The sequence below is a fragment of the Spermophilus citellus genome, assembly GCF_964194105.1.
Source record: "Spermophilus citellus genome assembly, chromosome: 1".
Lineage (NCBI taxonomy): Eukaryota > Metazoa > Chordata > Mammalia > Rodentia > Sciuridae > Spermophilus > Spermophilus citellus.
In genome coordinates this window covers 15,246,197-15,263,999 of record NC_138182.1, presented here as the reverse complement: position 1 = coordinate 15,263,999, position 17,803 = coordinate 15,246,197, and the positions used below count along the sequence as shown (strand labels likewise).

The 17,803-nt window shown below is 39.8% G+C and overlaps 2 protein-coding genes across 6 annotated transcripts in view; one reads left to right on the top strand and one right to left on the bottom strand.

Moving 5' to 3' along the window:
• Positions 1-13,831, top strand: part of CLDN10 (claudin 10) — a gene marked incomplete at its 5' end in the record, with an annotated part of 108,598 nt that extends 94,767 nt beyond the window's left edge. For 2 of the 4 annotated variants that reach the window (XM_081281537.1, XM_081281536.1), the window contains 2 exons: positions 10,951-11,058; positions 12,555-13,831. In XM_081281537.1, the coding sequence (XP_081137663.1) occupies positions 10,951-11,058; positions 12,555-12,678 (232 nt within the window). In that variant the 3' untranslated portion in view covers positions 12,679-13,831. The remainder of the gene's footprint in view (positions 1-10,950; positions 11,059-12,554) is intronic. The other 2 variants (XM_081281539.1, XM_081281538.1) reach the window with 1 other exon arrangement.
• A 475-nt stretch (positions 13,832-14,306) lies between these two features.
• Positions 14,307-17,803, bottom strand: part of DZIP1 (DAZ interacting zinc finger protein 1) — a 39,583-nt gene continuing 36,086 nt past the window's right edge. For both annotated transcript variants that reach the window (XM_081299243.1, XM_081299244.1), the window contains 2 exons: positions 17,017-17,188; positions 14,307-15,836 (listed from right to left, as the gene is read on the bottom strand). In XM_081299243.1, coding sequence (XP_081155369.1) covers positions 15,724-15,836; positions 17,017-17,188 — 285 coding nt within the window. In that variant the 3' untranslated portion in view covers positions 14,307-15,723. The remainder of the gene's footprint in view (positions 15,837-17,016; positions 17,189-17,803) is intronic.

Here is a 17,803-nt window from a genome sequence, read left to right as displayed (position 1 = left end):
TCTACATAAAATACAAAATATAGCTGGGTATGTGGCTCAGTGGCCAACTGTCTCTGAGTTCAAGTGCCCTAGTACCCCACCCCAAAAGTTCATATGACCCTCCTTAAAAGGTCTAGGCTAATCCGTGTATGCACAAAAACTTAAACCTGTCTTCATGTATGTTTCCTGTGCTTTGGGTATGCTCAGTTGCCTACTGCAGTTTGGTGTCTTTGGAATTGCTTAGTCTCCTGTTTGATTTTGATTAAATACAGTTCAGTAATTATGTACCATGAGAGATTTTGCTGGTTTCCAAGTTCTTAGTGCTACATTGAACTATCCCATTGCCACAGTTAGCCCCTCAGCATGCATTTGTCTTTCTCGGCTTATTCTCTCTGCATTTATTCTCATCTGTAAAATAGAGATGATAGCATCATCCCTTTCATAGAGTTGCTGCAAGGGTCAAGTGTGTATGTGTACAGGTTTGTCACAGACCACATACCTTTTTTTTAGCTCTAGTTGTATTAGCTATCCGTTAAGATTCTTAGTTTAATGAATTAAGGATTTTAAATTCTGTGCCATATACAGTTTGCCAACTTACTCCGTATAATTAAAAGTACAAGAGCTAGACCTCAGGAGAATGGCACTGTAGTCCGGCACAGTGGTGTGAGTCTGCGGTCCCAGCTACTCCGGAGGCTGAGGTGGGAGAAGTGCTTGAGCTTAGGAATTCTAGGCCAGCCCAGGCATCTCAAAAAAGCAAAACAAAACAAAAACTGACACTGCTTACAAACTGTTGATATTTACAAAGAACCCTTCACATTAGTATCTTATGGAGAATACAGACTTTGTAAAGAGCCTGTGTACTGATAATAGGTTGGGTCCTGGAAACTGTGACCTAAAGGCCCTCCATAATCTAAATTCTGGTTGGATCAAGGGATTATCAGGGTCTGAGATTTGTAAACATGATCAAATTCTAATTATCATGATAGAAGAAAAGCATACAAATGATAAATGACACCCATAGGAATTAAAAAGTATTTATTTATTAAGCAGTCCTGGGGATTGAACTCAGGGGGTGCTCTACCACTGAACTCTACCCCCAGTTCTTTTTTTTTTCTTATTCTGAGCCTGGGCCTTACTGAGTTGCTAAGGCTGGCCTTGAATTTGGGATCCTCCTGCCTTGGCCTCCCAAGCTGCTGGGATTATAGGTATGACACTGTGTCCAGCTCAAAGACCTCATTTAAATAAAACAGGCTTTTATAAAGAAAACCAACAAATTAATTGACATGATGTCATCTGGCTTTCTTTTATTGTCACCTTTTCCTAGAGGAAAGGATAATAGAAATTTAGAAGATCAACAAACTACAATTGGCTATTTGTTTCATAGGACTTGAAATATCTTTTTTAAAGCAAGATTTTTGATTCAGTGCATTATAGAGGACAGCACTTCCTTAGGTGGCATTTGGTAGAATTTAAGAACCAGTGTGTCTGGTTGCATTTGTTCATGAACTTAAGAGAGGAATACATGGGGGCATTGAAACTCATGGCTGGGCCAACCCAGTGAGCTGGGGTTTGGAAGATGCAGCTGTAGGAATGTTCTTACTATTTTTTTGATGTCTTACTTGACCAGAATACGAATTAAGTAAGTTCCTTGGGGTCAGAAAACATTTCTTTCAATTCCATCTTCTCCCCCTGGCCCAGTGCCTAGAAGTGAGTTACTGGAGCCAGTTCTTTCTGTTATCTTAGCAGTCTGAGGAAGGCAAGCTCTGAGAGGAGGGAGCAGAGAGGCAGTGCACTCTCCTCTTCCATTATCATCACACATTCATCTTAACAAAACCCAGCTGCCACCCAGTGCCATCTCCCCCTCCAGCCCAGGAAGGTGTGACCAGCATGAGCCTGAGCATCTGGGTCCTTGGGTGGCTCACTGAAAGATGCCATTCGCCACAGGTTCTAATTTGAATTACTTTCTGACACCCAAATCCTCTAATGTGCTGGAAGACAGTTCAGGTCTCACAGTGTGGTTGTCATCTTGCTGCTGCCGTCGATTTTTTATATTCCTAAGACTTCTATAGTGTGTTGATTGGATCTTCTCTGCAGACTTCCAGGACACTCCTGTATGAAGCACACCTCGGTGGCCTAAGTTACAAAAAACACAATGAGCTAATCAACAAGGTTCTCACCGTGTGCAAGGAACTCAGTAGGAGCTTTGTTGATAAGAAAAACATGAGTGGGTTTTGGTGCAGAGTTGGAGTACAGATTTTGGCAGTGGCGCTATGTGCTGTGTGTTCAATGGCTGTTTATTCTAAAACCCTCCCTTTCCCACTGTGGATCTGTGAAGATTTTTTTTCCACGTAACATTTGACAGAATCGCAGTCTTGAAAGAGTCTCATGGGCCTATGCTCTGCTGTGTGCCCACTCCTCCTGTTTTGTGTTGCTTCCTTTCTTTACATTATGGTTATGTTTTCTTGGATGGTTCCAGCATGGGCATCTGCAGAGCCTTGAAAACTATTTCTCTATTTTCCCCTTTAGGCTGTTTCAAGCCAACTTCTTCCTTTTTATTAAAACAAAACCCACCAAATCTAAAAACAAAACAAAACCCTGCCCTCCTGCAGGCTGTGATTCGAGGTGCCCCCGCAGGGCTTGCATTCCAGGGTGATCACATTATTCCCCTTTGCCACTCAGCTGTCCAGACCACTAACTCCTGCATATCTAGCTTTGTTTTCTTCAATAAACTGTTCCAAGCAAGAATTGATTGACGTAAAGAGACCGCTTTTCGAATCAAGCCAAGTTAGAGCACCTAACCAGTCGAGTACTTGAAGAAGCAACATCATGGTCTTAGATTTATTCTCTCTGTACATGAGATTCATCTCTAATATTTTGACCTAGGTGGTCTCGTGTTTGGTTCTTAACCTCTCTTTTCTGTGTTCTGTCTTTTCAAAACCATGGAACACGCTTCATTCCTGGCATATTTGATTTCTACTTTAGGATTTAAGCTTCACTTAGATAAAAATCTCTTCACCATTGTGGTTGTTTAATAGATAATAGAAATGTATGACTTCCAGGTGGGGAGTGTGGCTCAGTAGTAGAGCACATGCTTAGCATGCACCAGGCCTGGGCTCAATTCCTAGCACCAAAAAAAAAAAAAAAAAAAAAAAGAAAAAAAATAGCTGCTGCCTACTTACACAGATATTCCTGGGTGAAGTTGAGAAGAATACCAATCACACCAGCCAACCTTGCCAAGATTATTTAACTTCTTCCTTCTATCTTATTATTTATTACCTTATGAATGTTTGCTTAAGATTACAATACTCATGAGGCTATTTGGAGAATGAGCTAATGTTGGTAAAGAGCTCTCGGTTTCTTGGATAGGAGATTCTGTATGAGTGCCAAGTATTAAGGACAAGGCAGATGTGGCTGTTAAATATTAAGAAGGTGTTATTTTGTTACTTTGTTCAGAAGTAGCATCGGCCATCTCTGATCACTAGAATTCCTCTGATGCATTTGGGATGCTAACAGGCCTTAAAGATTCTGCTTGGACACCAGGTGTCTGGTGACTATTTTGTTCTTACTGACCAGTATGTGGAGCAACTATTCCTGTCCGTTTGTTCTGCTCTCTGGCAGTTTAGCTCTTACCCGCTTCCCTCCCATGCCAGCTTCCCTCCAGGAATCCTTCAGAACTGGCCTTCTGGGTAAGGTGCACTTCTTCCTGACTCCTTGTGCTTTCATCATAATCCATCTGGGTATTACCACCTGCTTATTTATGGGCCTGACTCTCAAACCAGACCAGGAGCATCTGGAAGTGCAGACCCTGTGCTGCTAACTTTGAACCTCTCCCAGCTAGTCCAGGCCACACGACATGTATAGCAAGGTGGCAAGTTGGGGTGATGTGGGACCCTGTGTAGCATCTCTCCTGAAATGGGAGCAACATGCTTGTGGAGATATAGCTAAGGGTTTAGGGAAGAGGTGTAGCATAGCACATTGTTTAAGAGTAATGACCCAGATCCAAGGTGCCTGGAGGTAAACCCATGCTCTGCCACTTATTAGCTGTGCAACACTGAACAAGTTACCTGTGCTTTCTGTGCCCTGTGCCCCACATCTGTAGAATAAGAGGTTGTGAGAATTAAATGAAATAGTAAATTTCAACTGATAGAATCATACCTAGTACATAGTAAACACTCCAAAAAAAATTTAGCTCTTTTATGCAGAGTATATTGATACAGCAATACCTTATCATACACAGTTTACAAAGATTAACTATAGAGAACTGGATGTAATGTTGGAGACTTAGTTATCTGATGATAATTTCATGACACTTGGTTCTCAAGTAGAATGAAGGTTTGAAAGGGACCTGGCATAAAACCATTTTTTAAAAGTCCTTTGTAATATTGTTTCTTAATTTCTGGTCACCAATGTCATAGTATTGAGCTTGAGAGAATTAACAATTAGAAACCATCAACTAGGTATTCTTGAGACTCCTTATGTGACCCCTCTTGTCCTCTATGAGTCGTTCTCCAAATTTGGTTCTGTTCTAAAATGTTTTCAAGTAGGCTACTGAGGATTCTGAATACAATGTGAGATGCACTTTTGAATGACCCAATCCTTATTTGCACAAGTCCATCTTCATATGTTTACTTGGGTACAAAGACACACATGCCCACATCCTCATAGATTCTTGGCTAAGCTTAGCCATATGGCTCTATCCTGAAGAATCTCAGGACAGTATTTGCTGTTTTAGGATTTCTTATCCTAAAGTACACTCTCTCTGCCGACTTTAGAGTTTGCTTATAAACATGTTATCGTGCCTTCTGTGAGTATTATGACTCAGCAAATCATTTCTCACTTAAGATCAAGGCCAGGTTAACCCCCAGTTATCCTCAGTAATGGAGAAGATCAATGGCATTGATATTGCTAAGTAATATATTTGTTTTTGAACTGCACTATGTAAATTTGGGGACATAAAACGCTCCTTTTAAATTACTTTAGCTAACATTATATTTAGTCATACTCTGGATGGTTTTTAAATTTCCACAAATAATTGGCAAGACTTAGAACTCCTGTGAAGATAACTCACTGATCATTTGAGGCACCTTGACAGAGGCAGGTGGCTCTGAAGAGGTCAAGAGTGAGGTTCTGGAGCCAAGTGTGATGGTGCACTCCTGTTATCACAGCCAACTGGAGGCTGAGGCAGGAGGGTCACAAGTTCAAAGCCAGACCCTGTCTCAAAATAAAAAGGGCTGAGGATGTAGCTCAGTGGTCCAGCACCCCTGAGTTCAATCCCTACTACCACAAAAAAGGAGGAGAAAAAAAGAGTGAGGTTCTGGAGCCTGATCCTAGCCCTGGCTGTTTTCTGATTGTGGGAAGATGCAGTTGATTCCTCTGGATAACAGAGATAACCCCCTGCTTCTGAGCACCAACAGGATTCAAGAAAATGGCATATTGCAGAAATGTTAGTCAAAGGATACAAAATTTCAGTTAGATAGGAAGAATAAAAAAAAGATTGGTTTTGCATCTATTTATAAATTCATTTCATCATTCTTTATTACCTAAATATGTTCTTCTGGGGCTGGGGTTGTGGCTCAGTGGTAGAGTGTTTGCCTTGCATGTGTGAGGCACTGGGTTCAATCCTTAGCACATTAAAATAAATAAATAAACAAATAAAAATAAAGGCATGCTATCCATTTACAGCTTTTTTTTCTCCCTCTCCCTCTCCCCCCCCTCTCTCTATATATATACACACATACATATGTTCTTTTGAATTTACCCTTGAACAATTTTCAAATAAAATATTTGTGACATGCTTATCTTAGGAAAACCAAAACCAAAAAAAAAAAACCAGAGCCAGGCACACTGGCAGATACCTGTAATCCCAGCAGTTCAAGGTGATTGAGGAAGATTACAAGTTTAAGGCCAGCTTGGATAGTTTAGCAAAACTGTCTCAAAATGTGGGGGAAAAAAAAGAACAAAGCATTAATCACATGGTAAGTGATCAATAATATATATTAATATATAGTTTATAGAATTCTAAACTACCCTAATAATAAATCATAACACACAGATAGTGCATTATTTAATCTATTAATGTAGCCACAGAAGAGCAATTTAGAATTAGCTCCCCAAATTTAAAAAACTGTATATTTTAGTTTCTTAAATTTGAGTATTCTCCACAAAACTTCTACATGGAAATACACACTTAAAATTTAAATTTTCCCATTCTACTTTTGTCACTATTTGGGAGGCCCCTGCCACTATTTTGTAAATCTTGTGGGATGCCTTAGGTAGGAAGTCCTATGACACCTGCCAGGGAGTGTGAGGAGAATTTAGCAGAGAAGAGAGGTTGTGGTTTACAGTCTGTATTGGGCAACCTCGGAGAGACATAGGATGGGCAGGTTCCAAACAGCCCTCTTCTAGAGGAACTGGGACCACAAAAGATGTGGAGTATTTTGGGGAAATGTGTGTTTGTAGACAATTACTAGAGAATTCTTATTTGTATAAAATCCATTCTTGCAGTTACATAGGCCATGGATTCTATAAGCCTTTGCACTGGAGGGGAAGTTTCCATCGGGCAGGGGTCTCTACAAGGCTGGCTTACCAATGGAGGTCAACGTCAAAATGTTTACACTGACACCTCATGAGTGCTCCTTCTAGATTTTAGACATTTATTTGTTCTCAGGTAACTAGAAATTTATTTTGGCTGTTACCACTCTTGATTAAAGTGAGGAGGAGGACAATGTGTTGGAAAAGGACCTGGCTCCTAGCTGTGTGTCCTTCATTAAAGTCACCATCACTTCTCTGGGGATCCTAAAAGGATGAGGCACTTTCACTTGGTACAACAGTTTTTGCTTTCATTTTGGAGGGTCTGCTCTGCCCTTTTTCCGCTCCAGCTGCCCTGATTTTAATTACTACCCTCACTTCTTTGTGCTGGGTGGAAAGACAACCTGAGGGCATTCAGAAAAAATTCCACACCTTGAGCTCTGCAGCCAGTGAGAACTTAATGAGCCAGGGAGAGAGGAAACTCTCCCCACTCTAAAAGGAAAACTAAAAATAGGTTGCATTGATTTTTTTTTAATTAATCAAATCTTTTACTTATCAAGGAAGTAAAGTAACTTAAAAGGAAGGTAGCAGCACTGAAGAGCGTGGGATTTGATATCACAAGCTAGGAGTTTAAATCCTGGTCCTACCATTCACTTGGCTGAAACAAGTAATTTAACTTCCCTGAGCTTCAATTTCCACATTTGTAAAATGTGGGAAATAGAAATGCCTGTTTCTCAGGATTGTTATGAAAATTACATATTAAATATGAGTATATATTAAATATGGCAAATATATTACATACAACAAAAATATATTAAATATGGCAAAATGGTGATTAAATATGGTAATATATGCAAAACAGCATACACACACAAATCCCAGCACAGAGAGCTGATGATAATATAGATGTGGCTACCATGGATGTACTTACATGACATCTGTGCACATTTGGGAGAACCATGGTGATGATCTTTGCACAGCCATATCTGTCCTACCATTCAGGACTTTAATTATTTGCTTAATGTCTGTCTGGCCCACCAGATTGTGAGATTTGTGAGAACAAGGCTGTATCCCTTGTCCACCCTGAACACATGATTAGCACAGTACCTGGCCTGTCATTTCTGTGGGGCTGACTAGGGAAGCTACACCAGCTCCCTGTGAATGGCAAATCCCTCAAAACAGGGGTTTGGGTGGAAGGAAGGCAAAAATAGGAGATGAAAATCAGAAGTGGTTATCAACTGATTTTGGTTCTTGCTCCCTTTCCTTAGGCGCGTTGGGAGGTTCACAAGGCTAGGCCATGAGCTGCAGGATGAAAGGTGTCAAATCTAGCCCACTGAGCATGCTCCAGCCCAAGCCTCTTAACAGGAGAGTCACAAGCAGCAGGTGGAGGAGAGTGACATCAACCAATAGTAAAGAGCACATTTTAATACCTTAGATCTTTGTGGTTTACTTTTTTTGGGGGAATTCTGAGCAGTTAATTTGAGTTTTAATTTCTGATAGTAAATTTGTTCCCCATTACTGGTTTACTAAAGACACATTCACTGGCACAAATATATTAAGTCAAGTTCTATGGATTGAGAGGCTCCAGAATCAATGTTTTCATCTAAAAACTAAGTTTTCTCCTTACCCTGATGATCATGGTTCTGTCTAGTGTCTAGTAGATTTGTCACCTTTCGGAATAAGGAAGAAACCATGGTGATTATAACAAAGAGGCCCCACTGGGAGTGGGAAAGCTGGCCTGGGGCCAAGAGGAACTGTCAACCAAAGACCTGCAACAGATAATCCACAATTTGGATGATCTTCCCCAGGTGTTGAAATCAGCTTCTTACCCAAAGTGAAGAAAGACTTCCTGGCAGAGGTGGAGGAGGGGAAGGAGACGTGCCTTGGGAGCACAAGGGAGTGGATGTTCCATTGTTCTCCTCCCTAGTCCTGCCTTTCGGGAATGCAAGTCAGTGTATGCCACAGGACACACCTGAGAGGTGTGAATTGACCTGTTTTTGAACAGGATGAAGAAAGCATCCCTGAAAGAACCAGTCACAAAAGCTTTCACATCTGAATTGTTAAAAACCACAGGGAGTCCAAAATCAGCTCTGAATAGATACTACTTAGTGTTTGACTGAAGAGGAAATCAAATGGAAATAATATTTTCCTTGAAACAGAGCCTGTATGAAAAATAAAATATATAAAAAAGGAATAAGGAAGCAATTATGCATCAAACTTGTGATTCCCAAATTCCTTCAGAAAGCTTCAAGATGGCTTGAATTAAAGAACACAGTCCTGTGATTCCTAACAACACTGTGTTCGCATCTGCAGTGCACCTTTCAATGAATTCACAGTGCTGAGCTGTGGCTTATGATTTCTGTCCCCTCAGTCCTCATCTGATCACCATGAATAACTAGACTCATCCCTAGTCATCCTTGGTACCTATTTTAATAAAGCTCAGTATTTTAGGAAAACTTCAAGACTTTTCTCAGGGTATATTACACTAACAGTGATGCTGAGGCATAGTTTGAGAAGATAGCCTAGGCTCCCTGGAGAAAAATAGCAAGATAATACTGTGAAGTAGCCGCCCTACAGTGATGTCCACCATGTAGGACTTTTCTACCATCCTTATTCTTATAGTCGTGCAGTCAGATGACGAGGCTGGGCAGATCTGAAGCCGGCTCGCTTCAGATCTTGTTGAATGCATCTCAGGTTGTGGCTTGGCTCTGCGTCTTACATGGGTCATCTCATTAAAACAGCACAAAAGCAGGGCTGAGTGTGTAAACCAGGGCATCCTTTTTAAATGTATAACATGATAGTTAATGAGAGTGTTTTTTCTAAAACTCCCAATTTTACACTTCTGATCTGGCCTACTCTTTTCTTCTCTAGCTGCATATTCCAGTCCTCAGTCTTTTTTTTGTGTGTGTGTGTTGTGTGTGCCTGCTTGTACAGACCGTTCGCTTACACTAATCTGCTATCTCTGCTGTTGCCACCAGTGGGGAATCCTTGAAGTTTCTGAGCTCCAAGGGAATAATCAGAGCTCCTGAGCCAGATGAGGCTCTAACCCCTAGATGTGCTGTCCCAGCTGTCACCTGGCTTCCCAAGAAAGGCAACCTAAGCGCGACAAAGAAGGGACCACAGGACCACATTTGTGGTGCATATACCCCTTCCTGAGTGAAAACCCACACGTGCACCACAAAGCCCTGACCCTTTCCTGTTCTCCTGGCCAGTGGTCAGGTATACACCAACTCTGCTATCCCCAGACCACACCAAAAACCCTGCCCATATTGGACAGAAGATGGGTGACATACAAGTAGGAAGGGGCAGCAGGCTCAGGACAGCCACAGGTAGCACAGTGTGGCCTCAGTTCTGAAGCCCTGCCCTGGCCTGCATCTGACCCGGGAGGGGCCGACCTTGGGCCCCATGTAACCCTCACCTTATCTCCACTGAGGATTCTGTGTGATCAAAACAGATTCCCACTCCTGCTTTCTTTTATACTGAAAAGCCTGATGAGGTTTGGTTTGGTTTTGCCTTGCAGTGGAGGTCTGTGGCCCCAAAATAAGAGATGCTCTTAGTAAGAAAACAAACAAACCAAAACCAAACAACACAAAAAGATCAGAGACCTATTCTATAGGAAAAGGACAGGCGAACAGGAGAAAACACTCAGCCCCCAAGGCTTTGGTGTGCTCTTCTCAGTCTTTGTTTCTTTGGGTGACTGTTCCTTCCCTGAAAGCATTTCCTCTAGCCCTCTAGCCCACTCTACAAGCGGCTTTTAAATTTTGTTTTCAGTAAGCATTATTTGCACCTTTGCACAGTGACTTCCTCAAGGGAGGGTCTCTCAAGCTATCTTAGCATCAGTTCAGGTCATTTGCAGAGTACTGTGACTCACCATGTAGGAGATGCTTGGTTGTACCTTATCACTCACAGCTGTTGGGTGCCAGTGTCCTTATCAGACTCCGGTGATAACTAAGACCATGCCATTTTTATCCTGACCCTTTATGGACACCTTGCACCATGATTTTTTTTTTGTAAATAGCAAATGCTTGATAAAAATTTACTAAATTGACCTGAAATGACAGCAAACATGGCCTTCCCTTTTCTAACCACAATATGCCTACATAATTTGCCCTGTGGAGCAGAATAAACGGATGGAGAGTTTGGTGAGGTGAAGACAAGAACTCAGAAGAAAGGTGCTGGATGAGTCAGGAAACCCAGGCTTTGACCTCCCCACCCTGTACACCCTCACTTCCTTTCAGGATGTTGGGGAGGTACAAAAGAGTCATTGCTATAAAAACATTTGAGTTTAAAGCATTCTACAGACACAAAAGTGTTACTGTTTCCTCTACAGGTTCCAACGGCAGGAAAGTACAAGGAACATTTAGTGAATGTTGGCTAGCAGTGTTAAGTACTGTTTACCCCCAAATAAGTATGCTGTAATCCTTGTGTAATGCTTTCTCACAGGTATGAATTAGGAGCTGCTCTATTTATTGGATGGGCAGGAGCCTCACTCTGCATAATTGGTGGTATCATATTTTGCTTTTCAATATCTGACAACAGCAAAACACCCAGGTATGAAAAAGAGACAACCTGTTAAAAAATACTATACTATTCTAACTCATTACAAGTGAGACAAATTGCATATAGTTCATGTGATTCTCAGAAACTTCAAAGACCCAGAGTTAGAAAAGGTAAAAATATAGTTAGTTTCTGTTTTAAAAAAAAGCTCATCAGGGGCTGGGGTTGTGGCTCAGCGATAGAGCTCTCGCCTAGCACGTGCAAGGCCCTGGGTTCGATCCTCAGCACCACATAAAAATAAATCAATAAAGATATTGAGTCCAACTACAACTAAAAAATTTAAAAAAAACCAAACTCATCAGGGCTGGGATTGTGGCTTAGTGGCAGAGCGCTTGCCTCACACATGTGAGGCACTGGGTTCAATTCTCGGCACTACATAAATATAAATAAAATATAAAGATATTGTGTCCATATATAACTAAAAATAAAATTAAAACAAAGAGTTCATCATTGTTATATTCCAATGCTATATCGGGAATAAGATCCTAAATACAAGGGCATGATCTTCATATCAGCCTCCTCAAAAGTTTTTATATAGGCAGGGATTGTTGAAGAAGGTCACTATGAAGTCTCCCAGGTTCCAGACAAGTTTTTTTAAAAAAAATAATCGGTATTTATCCTGAAGAATTAAAGTGCTCATATTACAGTGATACATGCATAACCCTGTGTACAGCAGCACAATTCATAATAGCCAAACTATGACACCAGCCTACGTGTCCATCAGTGAGTGAATGAATAAATAAAATATGGCATATATACACAATGGAGTTTTATTCAGCCATAAAGAAAAATGAAATTATATCATTTGCAGGAAAATGGATGAAACTTGAGACCATCATGTTATGTGAAATAAGTCAAACTCAGAAGGTCAAGAGTCATGTTTTCTCTCATATGCAGAAACTAGAGAGGAAAAAGGAAAAGAAAGATGGTCGTATAATCTCATGAAAATCAAAAGGGATCAGGGAGTGGGAGTGGGGGGGTGGGGAGTGCTGTGGAGAGATATTGATATTCTTACACCGTGTACATGTACAAATATGTAACAACAGAGCTCATGATTATGTACAACTATAGTGCACCAATAAAAATTACGGGAAAAATTAAACTACTAAGATGGATTTAAAATATATAAATAAAATAAATGTAAATAAAATATATAAATAAAATAAAAACATGTGATTTTCCTAAAAATATTTAATCTAATAGGGAATGGGAACTAGACTAAAAACTAATTAAAAAAAAACAGATGAATAAGTCATGAGCTTCTTTTGCAGAGATTCTTTGTCCTGCACGCTACTTAGAAACCACAGTGAACTAAAAAAAAAAAAAAAAAAAAAAAAAAAGGTAACTACAGTGAACTATTCCAAGGCCAGAGGAGGGAAGAAGGCTAACAAGAAAGAGGAAGCCTTAAACTTACTGGAAACAGTTTCATCCGATTTTTGTTTGCCCTACGTGTAAGAACACTATCTACCGACCTGTGTTTTGCCTTACAGAATGGGATATACATACAACGGGGCCACATCTGTCATGTCTTCTCGGACAAAGTATCACGGAGGAGAAGGAGATTTTAAAATCACAAACCCTTCAAAACAGTTTGATAAAAATGCTTACGTCTGAAAGAGCCCTGCTGGCAAGCTGTACCTTGAGTTTGTTATAAAGTGGACTGTTCACAAAATGATCCTGAATTTGAAGAATTTGTTGATTGTGTGGATGTAAATGTTCTTGCATAGTTATATACTAATCATTTCTGTTGTGGCTTTCTAAAAAAAATAAAAAGGTTATTTACAGGATTTGTACATTTTATACCTTTAGAGAACATGAAAAGCATTTAATACCAAAGATGCAAGTAGTATTTGTCATATAGCTTTTTCAGGCATTCAATAAGGTCTGACCCCATTCCTTATTTCATTCATATAACTAAACAGAAGGCATTCAAGGAATGGTTTCTTGTAAACAGTATGGGGACAATCTGAGGCAGCCCCTTAAAAGGAATCCAAGTTATATAGGCATGTTATGGGTTGCTGCATAGAGTCAACTTCTACTTTCTGACACCCATCTGTCACTACTGTCATTCATTATGATGGCTTAAGGAAGGGTTAATGAGGCCAGGGTGCCACTGCCCTTTATGTGGCACATCCATAATAAGCAACTACTTAGGCTTCTCTGACCCAGAAAGCAGGGCATCAGCATGAGCTGAGCTAGTGACACTGTTTGTGGTTGACTCTGGAGCCAGTAAGGAAGTCCCAGGTCCCCAGTGGTACCTGTCTCACTTAGAACTGGTGGGTTGAGCTTCCCTGTATCTCCAGGTGCTGTTTATGGTACAAGCAGGGTAATTGAGAGACTCACCATTTTTTGTGACATGTAAGGTGCTCCAGTGATTTCTGAACAGACTTATTCCTAGGTCCAGCCCTATCCAGAACATGCCCATGATGCCCTGGTTATCACAATCAACTCACAACTCACACATCCTAAATCAGTCACCCTTACAGCCACCCCTGAGACATGTATTTCCATTATCCTGCATTTACAGGAAAGAGAATTAAAGCAGAGTTTAACTTGCCATGATGACGGAACCAGGGCTTTGAACTAGGACATTCTAGGGTAAAATATACAGTTTCAAGCTGTGGATAAGAACTGATAACTTATTATATTTCTGAGAAACTGTACAATATGAATCCCAACAGTAGTTGAATGAACATATTTTCCTGACATATGAAAGTCTTGAAAATCAAGTGTTTGGAAGTGCTCAATGGAAAGAAAAGCAAGTGACAGTTTGTTAATAAAAATAAAAAATTCCATACCATGTGAGTACTTAATTATTTTTTTCCAGAGATACTAATTAACTGAAAGACATAAAGGCAATAAATTAGATGTTTCAGGCCAGTGTGCGGACAGGGCTGTGTGGGTGTGCACTTAAAACACATGTTTTTTAATGGAAATTTGAGCTGGTAAAGATAATGTTTAGATAGTACTGAAGAATTTAGGGAGGGCAGGGGATAGAGAAGTCCTCTTAGTAACCAGAAGTGCGTTAGCTGGGCACCAGCGAATGACACTACAAGGTAACAGGTTCAAGGAAAAAGGAACAGGCCAAATTTGGTAAAAGAAAATGATACAACTAAACAGATGAGTAAAAGGATTGGCTTTTATGACACAAACACATGGTAAATGTTGGGTTTACTTGGGAAAAGTCTGTTTCGCTGCTCTGGCAGACAATTTGGAGCAGAGGATTGGTTTAAAGGGGCTCTTGTCATATGGTCTTTGGCAGGTACCTGCTTCTCACATCTTTAGGATGAGGACGATGACAATGGTCTCATCTCTAGAGTTCTTCTAAAGAACATTCTGATGCTTGTTAAAACCAAAACCCAGCATCTCAATAAATACCTGCTGAAGCAATGACTGGGTGACCAGGGGACCCAGGGACTAGCTCAGGCACAATATTTTTGCAAGCTGCTTATTTCTGTTCTACCGCATGAAAATATGATTCCTATTTCATGACAGCTTTTAGAAACATCCATGAAAAGTGAGTATATTTGCATAAAATGCTCCCTATAGGAAGTTGCAGCAATTTGTTAAGGTTTGAAATGGGTACAAGTTTTTTACTTTCCCTGGGGAAGGAAGGTTAGGATGTTATGTGGCATATATCAGGGCAAGCTTCGCCCTTAGTAAGTCCCTCTCAAAAGATAAATTTAAGTCTGGAATCGTTTTTAAGAATCAGTCGCAGTCACCACAGTCACAATGGTGTGCAAAGGGCTTTACTGGAAAGATAGACAAAAAGATCCAAAACCCAACAAATGATTCAGTTAAAATGTTACTTTTGGGGGGTAAACAAAGTACAGACAGTACCATGAGCATAAAAAAATGCAAAAAAGTCTGAACTTTGACAATGTCATTGTTCAAGAATATAACAATCAGTTTTGAGGTATTTTATAATATGGGTTGGCTATTAAAAAAGAAAACTAAAAAGGCAAACAAAAAAACTACATACAACTATGATTCAGCTATGACAAAATCTTTCCATATTCTGATAAATTAACTGGTGTTTAAAATAGCTACATTTCATTTGTAAAATATCCAAGATAAAGATTATCTGCAGAAAATAACTGGTAGCAACATGCTTACAGTGGCTCAAGGCAGAATATGATCCAAGTAATTTAGGAAAATGTATTTAACATGGGCCTGGCTATATTTTTCTAAACTTCTATATGAAAAATAACCCATCTAACTCAATATTTTGTAGATTCTACTAATTCAATTTTAAAGATACTAAGAGAAGTTTATAATATAAACACTTTCAATGTGACAATAAACCTAAAATATATTAAAACGCGGTAATAATTCAAACCAAAACCCGTGAGAAGCTGAAAAATTTTCTCTTAAAAATTAGTTGAAAAAAATACACTTAACACTAGAGTACCATTCTAAAGAAAACACTTTATGACTTCAGTGACATATTATTCTTAAGAAGTCAAACACCTTATATGCTTCTGAATACTGTGGACAATTTCTCAATACTGTACCAAGTGCCATTAAAGAGAACCTCATCCTCTGAACTGGCTTCCTAGTTATCGTGGGAAACCCTGTAAGGCAGGAGCTTGAGAATCACGTAGCCATTGCTGAACTCCTGTTGGCTTCTGTAGTTAATTATCTGCAGGGTCACTCCAGTCAGTCACAGTTACTCAGCTGCTTTTTAATGTGCTCCATTCGTGAAGGGTCACCCCAGTCAGCCATAGTTATGAAGCTGCTTTTCAGTGTGCTCAATTCGTTTTCCTGACGAACTGTGGGAAGAGAAAAGGAGGTGCCCGTGGTTAAACAGGCACACTGGTACGCCAGAGAAAGTCCGTAATTTCACACTGTCATTTATCACCCAGTGTCTGAATCTGATCAGGAACCCCTGCCGCTGGCTTCCATGAGCTATGCAGAGGCTCCTACAAAATCCAGCCACACAAAGGAACTGAACAGACACTTTACAGAAAAAGAAATATGACTGGTCAACAAATACAGGAAAAAATGTTCCAACATCTCTAGCAATTAAAGAAATGCAAATTAAAACTACACTGAGATTTTTATTTCACTCCAGTCAGATGGGAATTATCAATAATACAAATAATGGTAAATGTTGGTGAAATGTGGGGGAAAAGGTACACTCGTGCATCGCTGGTGGGAATGCAAAACAGTGCGACCAATCTGGAAAGCAGTATGGAGATTCCTCAGAAAACCTGGAATGGAATCACCATTTCACCCAGTTTTCCCAAAGGATTTAAAATCAGCATATTGTAGTGATTTGTCCCATCAATACTTTAAGCAGTTAAATCTACAATAGCTAAGCTTTAAGTACAAAAGTGGAATCTACAGTACCAATTAAAAATTATATGCCAGGGTACAAAAATAGTGAGGGGGACATGAGAGGTATAATGGACGGCAAAAATAAGCCAGATCCTCTACTGTCTAAAAAAATATAAATCACCATTTTCTAATTAAAAAAACTTAATCTACTGAGAGTTAAGTCACTGAACTTATCCAGGCTCTAGCCCAGGTGGCCAGGAAGCATTTCTAACTATTTCATTTGTAATTCATCCCACTGACTATAACACTACAGGAAAAACCTTCTTGAAAGAAAATTTAAAAAATATTTAATAGGAAGCAGGAGTATAGGAAGACTGCCAGAAAAATGGTCTCATTCAAGAGTATGATCAGAAAATTTAATTCTCTCTTCATGAAGAGAATATCTGTATAGACGTTTACAATCTAAAAATTTTTTAAAGTAAAATATGAAATAAAAATGATTACTAAGTATATACAAATCAATAAGTTATACATAGTCCTTATTCAAATGACATAAAGCATCAAGGTCTTGGTTATGTTAACAGTGTTTTTGATGACATATCAGCATAACTGAAATAGATACTTATAAAGATGAAGCTGTCAGAAAAAGGACTGAGGAAGAAAGCAGCAAACCTTCTGTTTTGGATCCCCTAGGTTTAGAAGCAACCCAGGCACTTGGCACTTGAGTAGAACTCGATTCATTCTTCAATGGTGGAGGTTCCTTCCATTCTTTCACAGTTTTCTTCCCCAAGGAATTTTCTTCTAAGGATGATATGTCCCAGTCATCATCGTCCACATCTGCGCACTAAAATATGTGGAGACAATTCATGTTTCTTCAAGAAACAGCTGGTGCCCCTCAATCATTTAGCAACTTAGACTGAGCAGCTGACACTGAATAAGAGAGGTCGAGAATGACAGGTTCCAAATCTGGGATTTCTGCAGGGCAGTGAACTGAATTTGGAAGTGTGCGTTTTGAAAGCTAAGGGAATCATCTTTCTTGTTTCATGCCACGGAAATATATTTTTCTTCTCTACAAATCAAGAATTTGGAAAATTTCAGAAACTACAGTGGGGGCAAGAAATTCTAAAGGCCAGGGTGGCACATATCACACAGAGCCTGCAGGGACGGCTACTCCCTGAAAGGAGCATGTTTGCAGTTTGCCCTTTCCAAAAGAGGGCAGGCACATTAGCTCTCTTGATGACATATGGCTTTTTGTCACTTTCAGCTTGTGAAACACAAACTAATAAAGTAGTCTGACAGAATGCTCTGGATTCCATGGAAGAACAAGAAGAAGGAATTAAATCTAATTTTAGTGAAAATTTTAAAAAAGATTAACTACTATTGGAAGACCCAGGCAACACAGACAGGCTTTCCAGAAATATAACAGGAGAGCTGCAGTCAGACTCTCTGGCATCCAGGC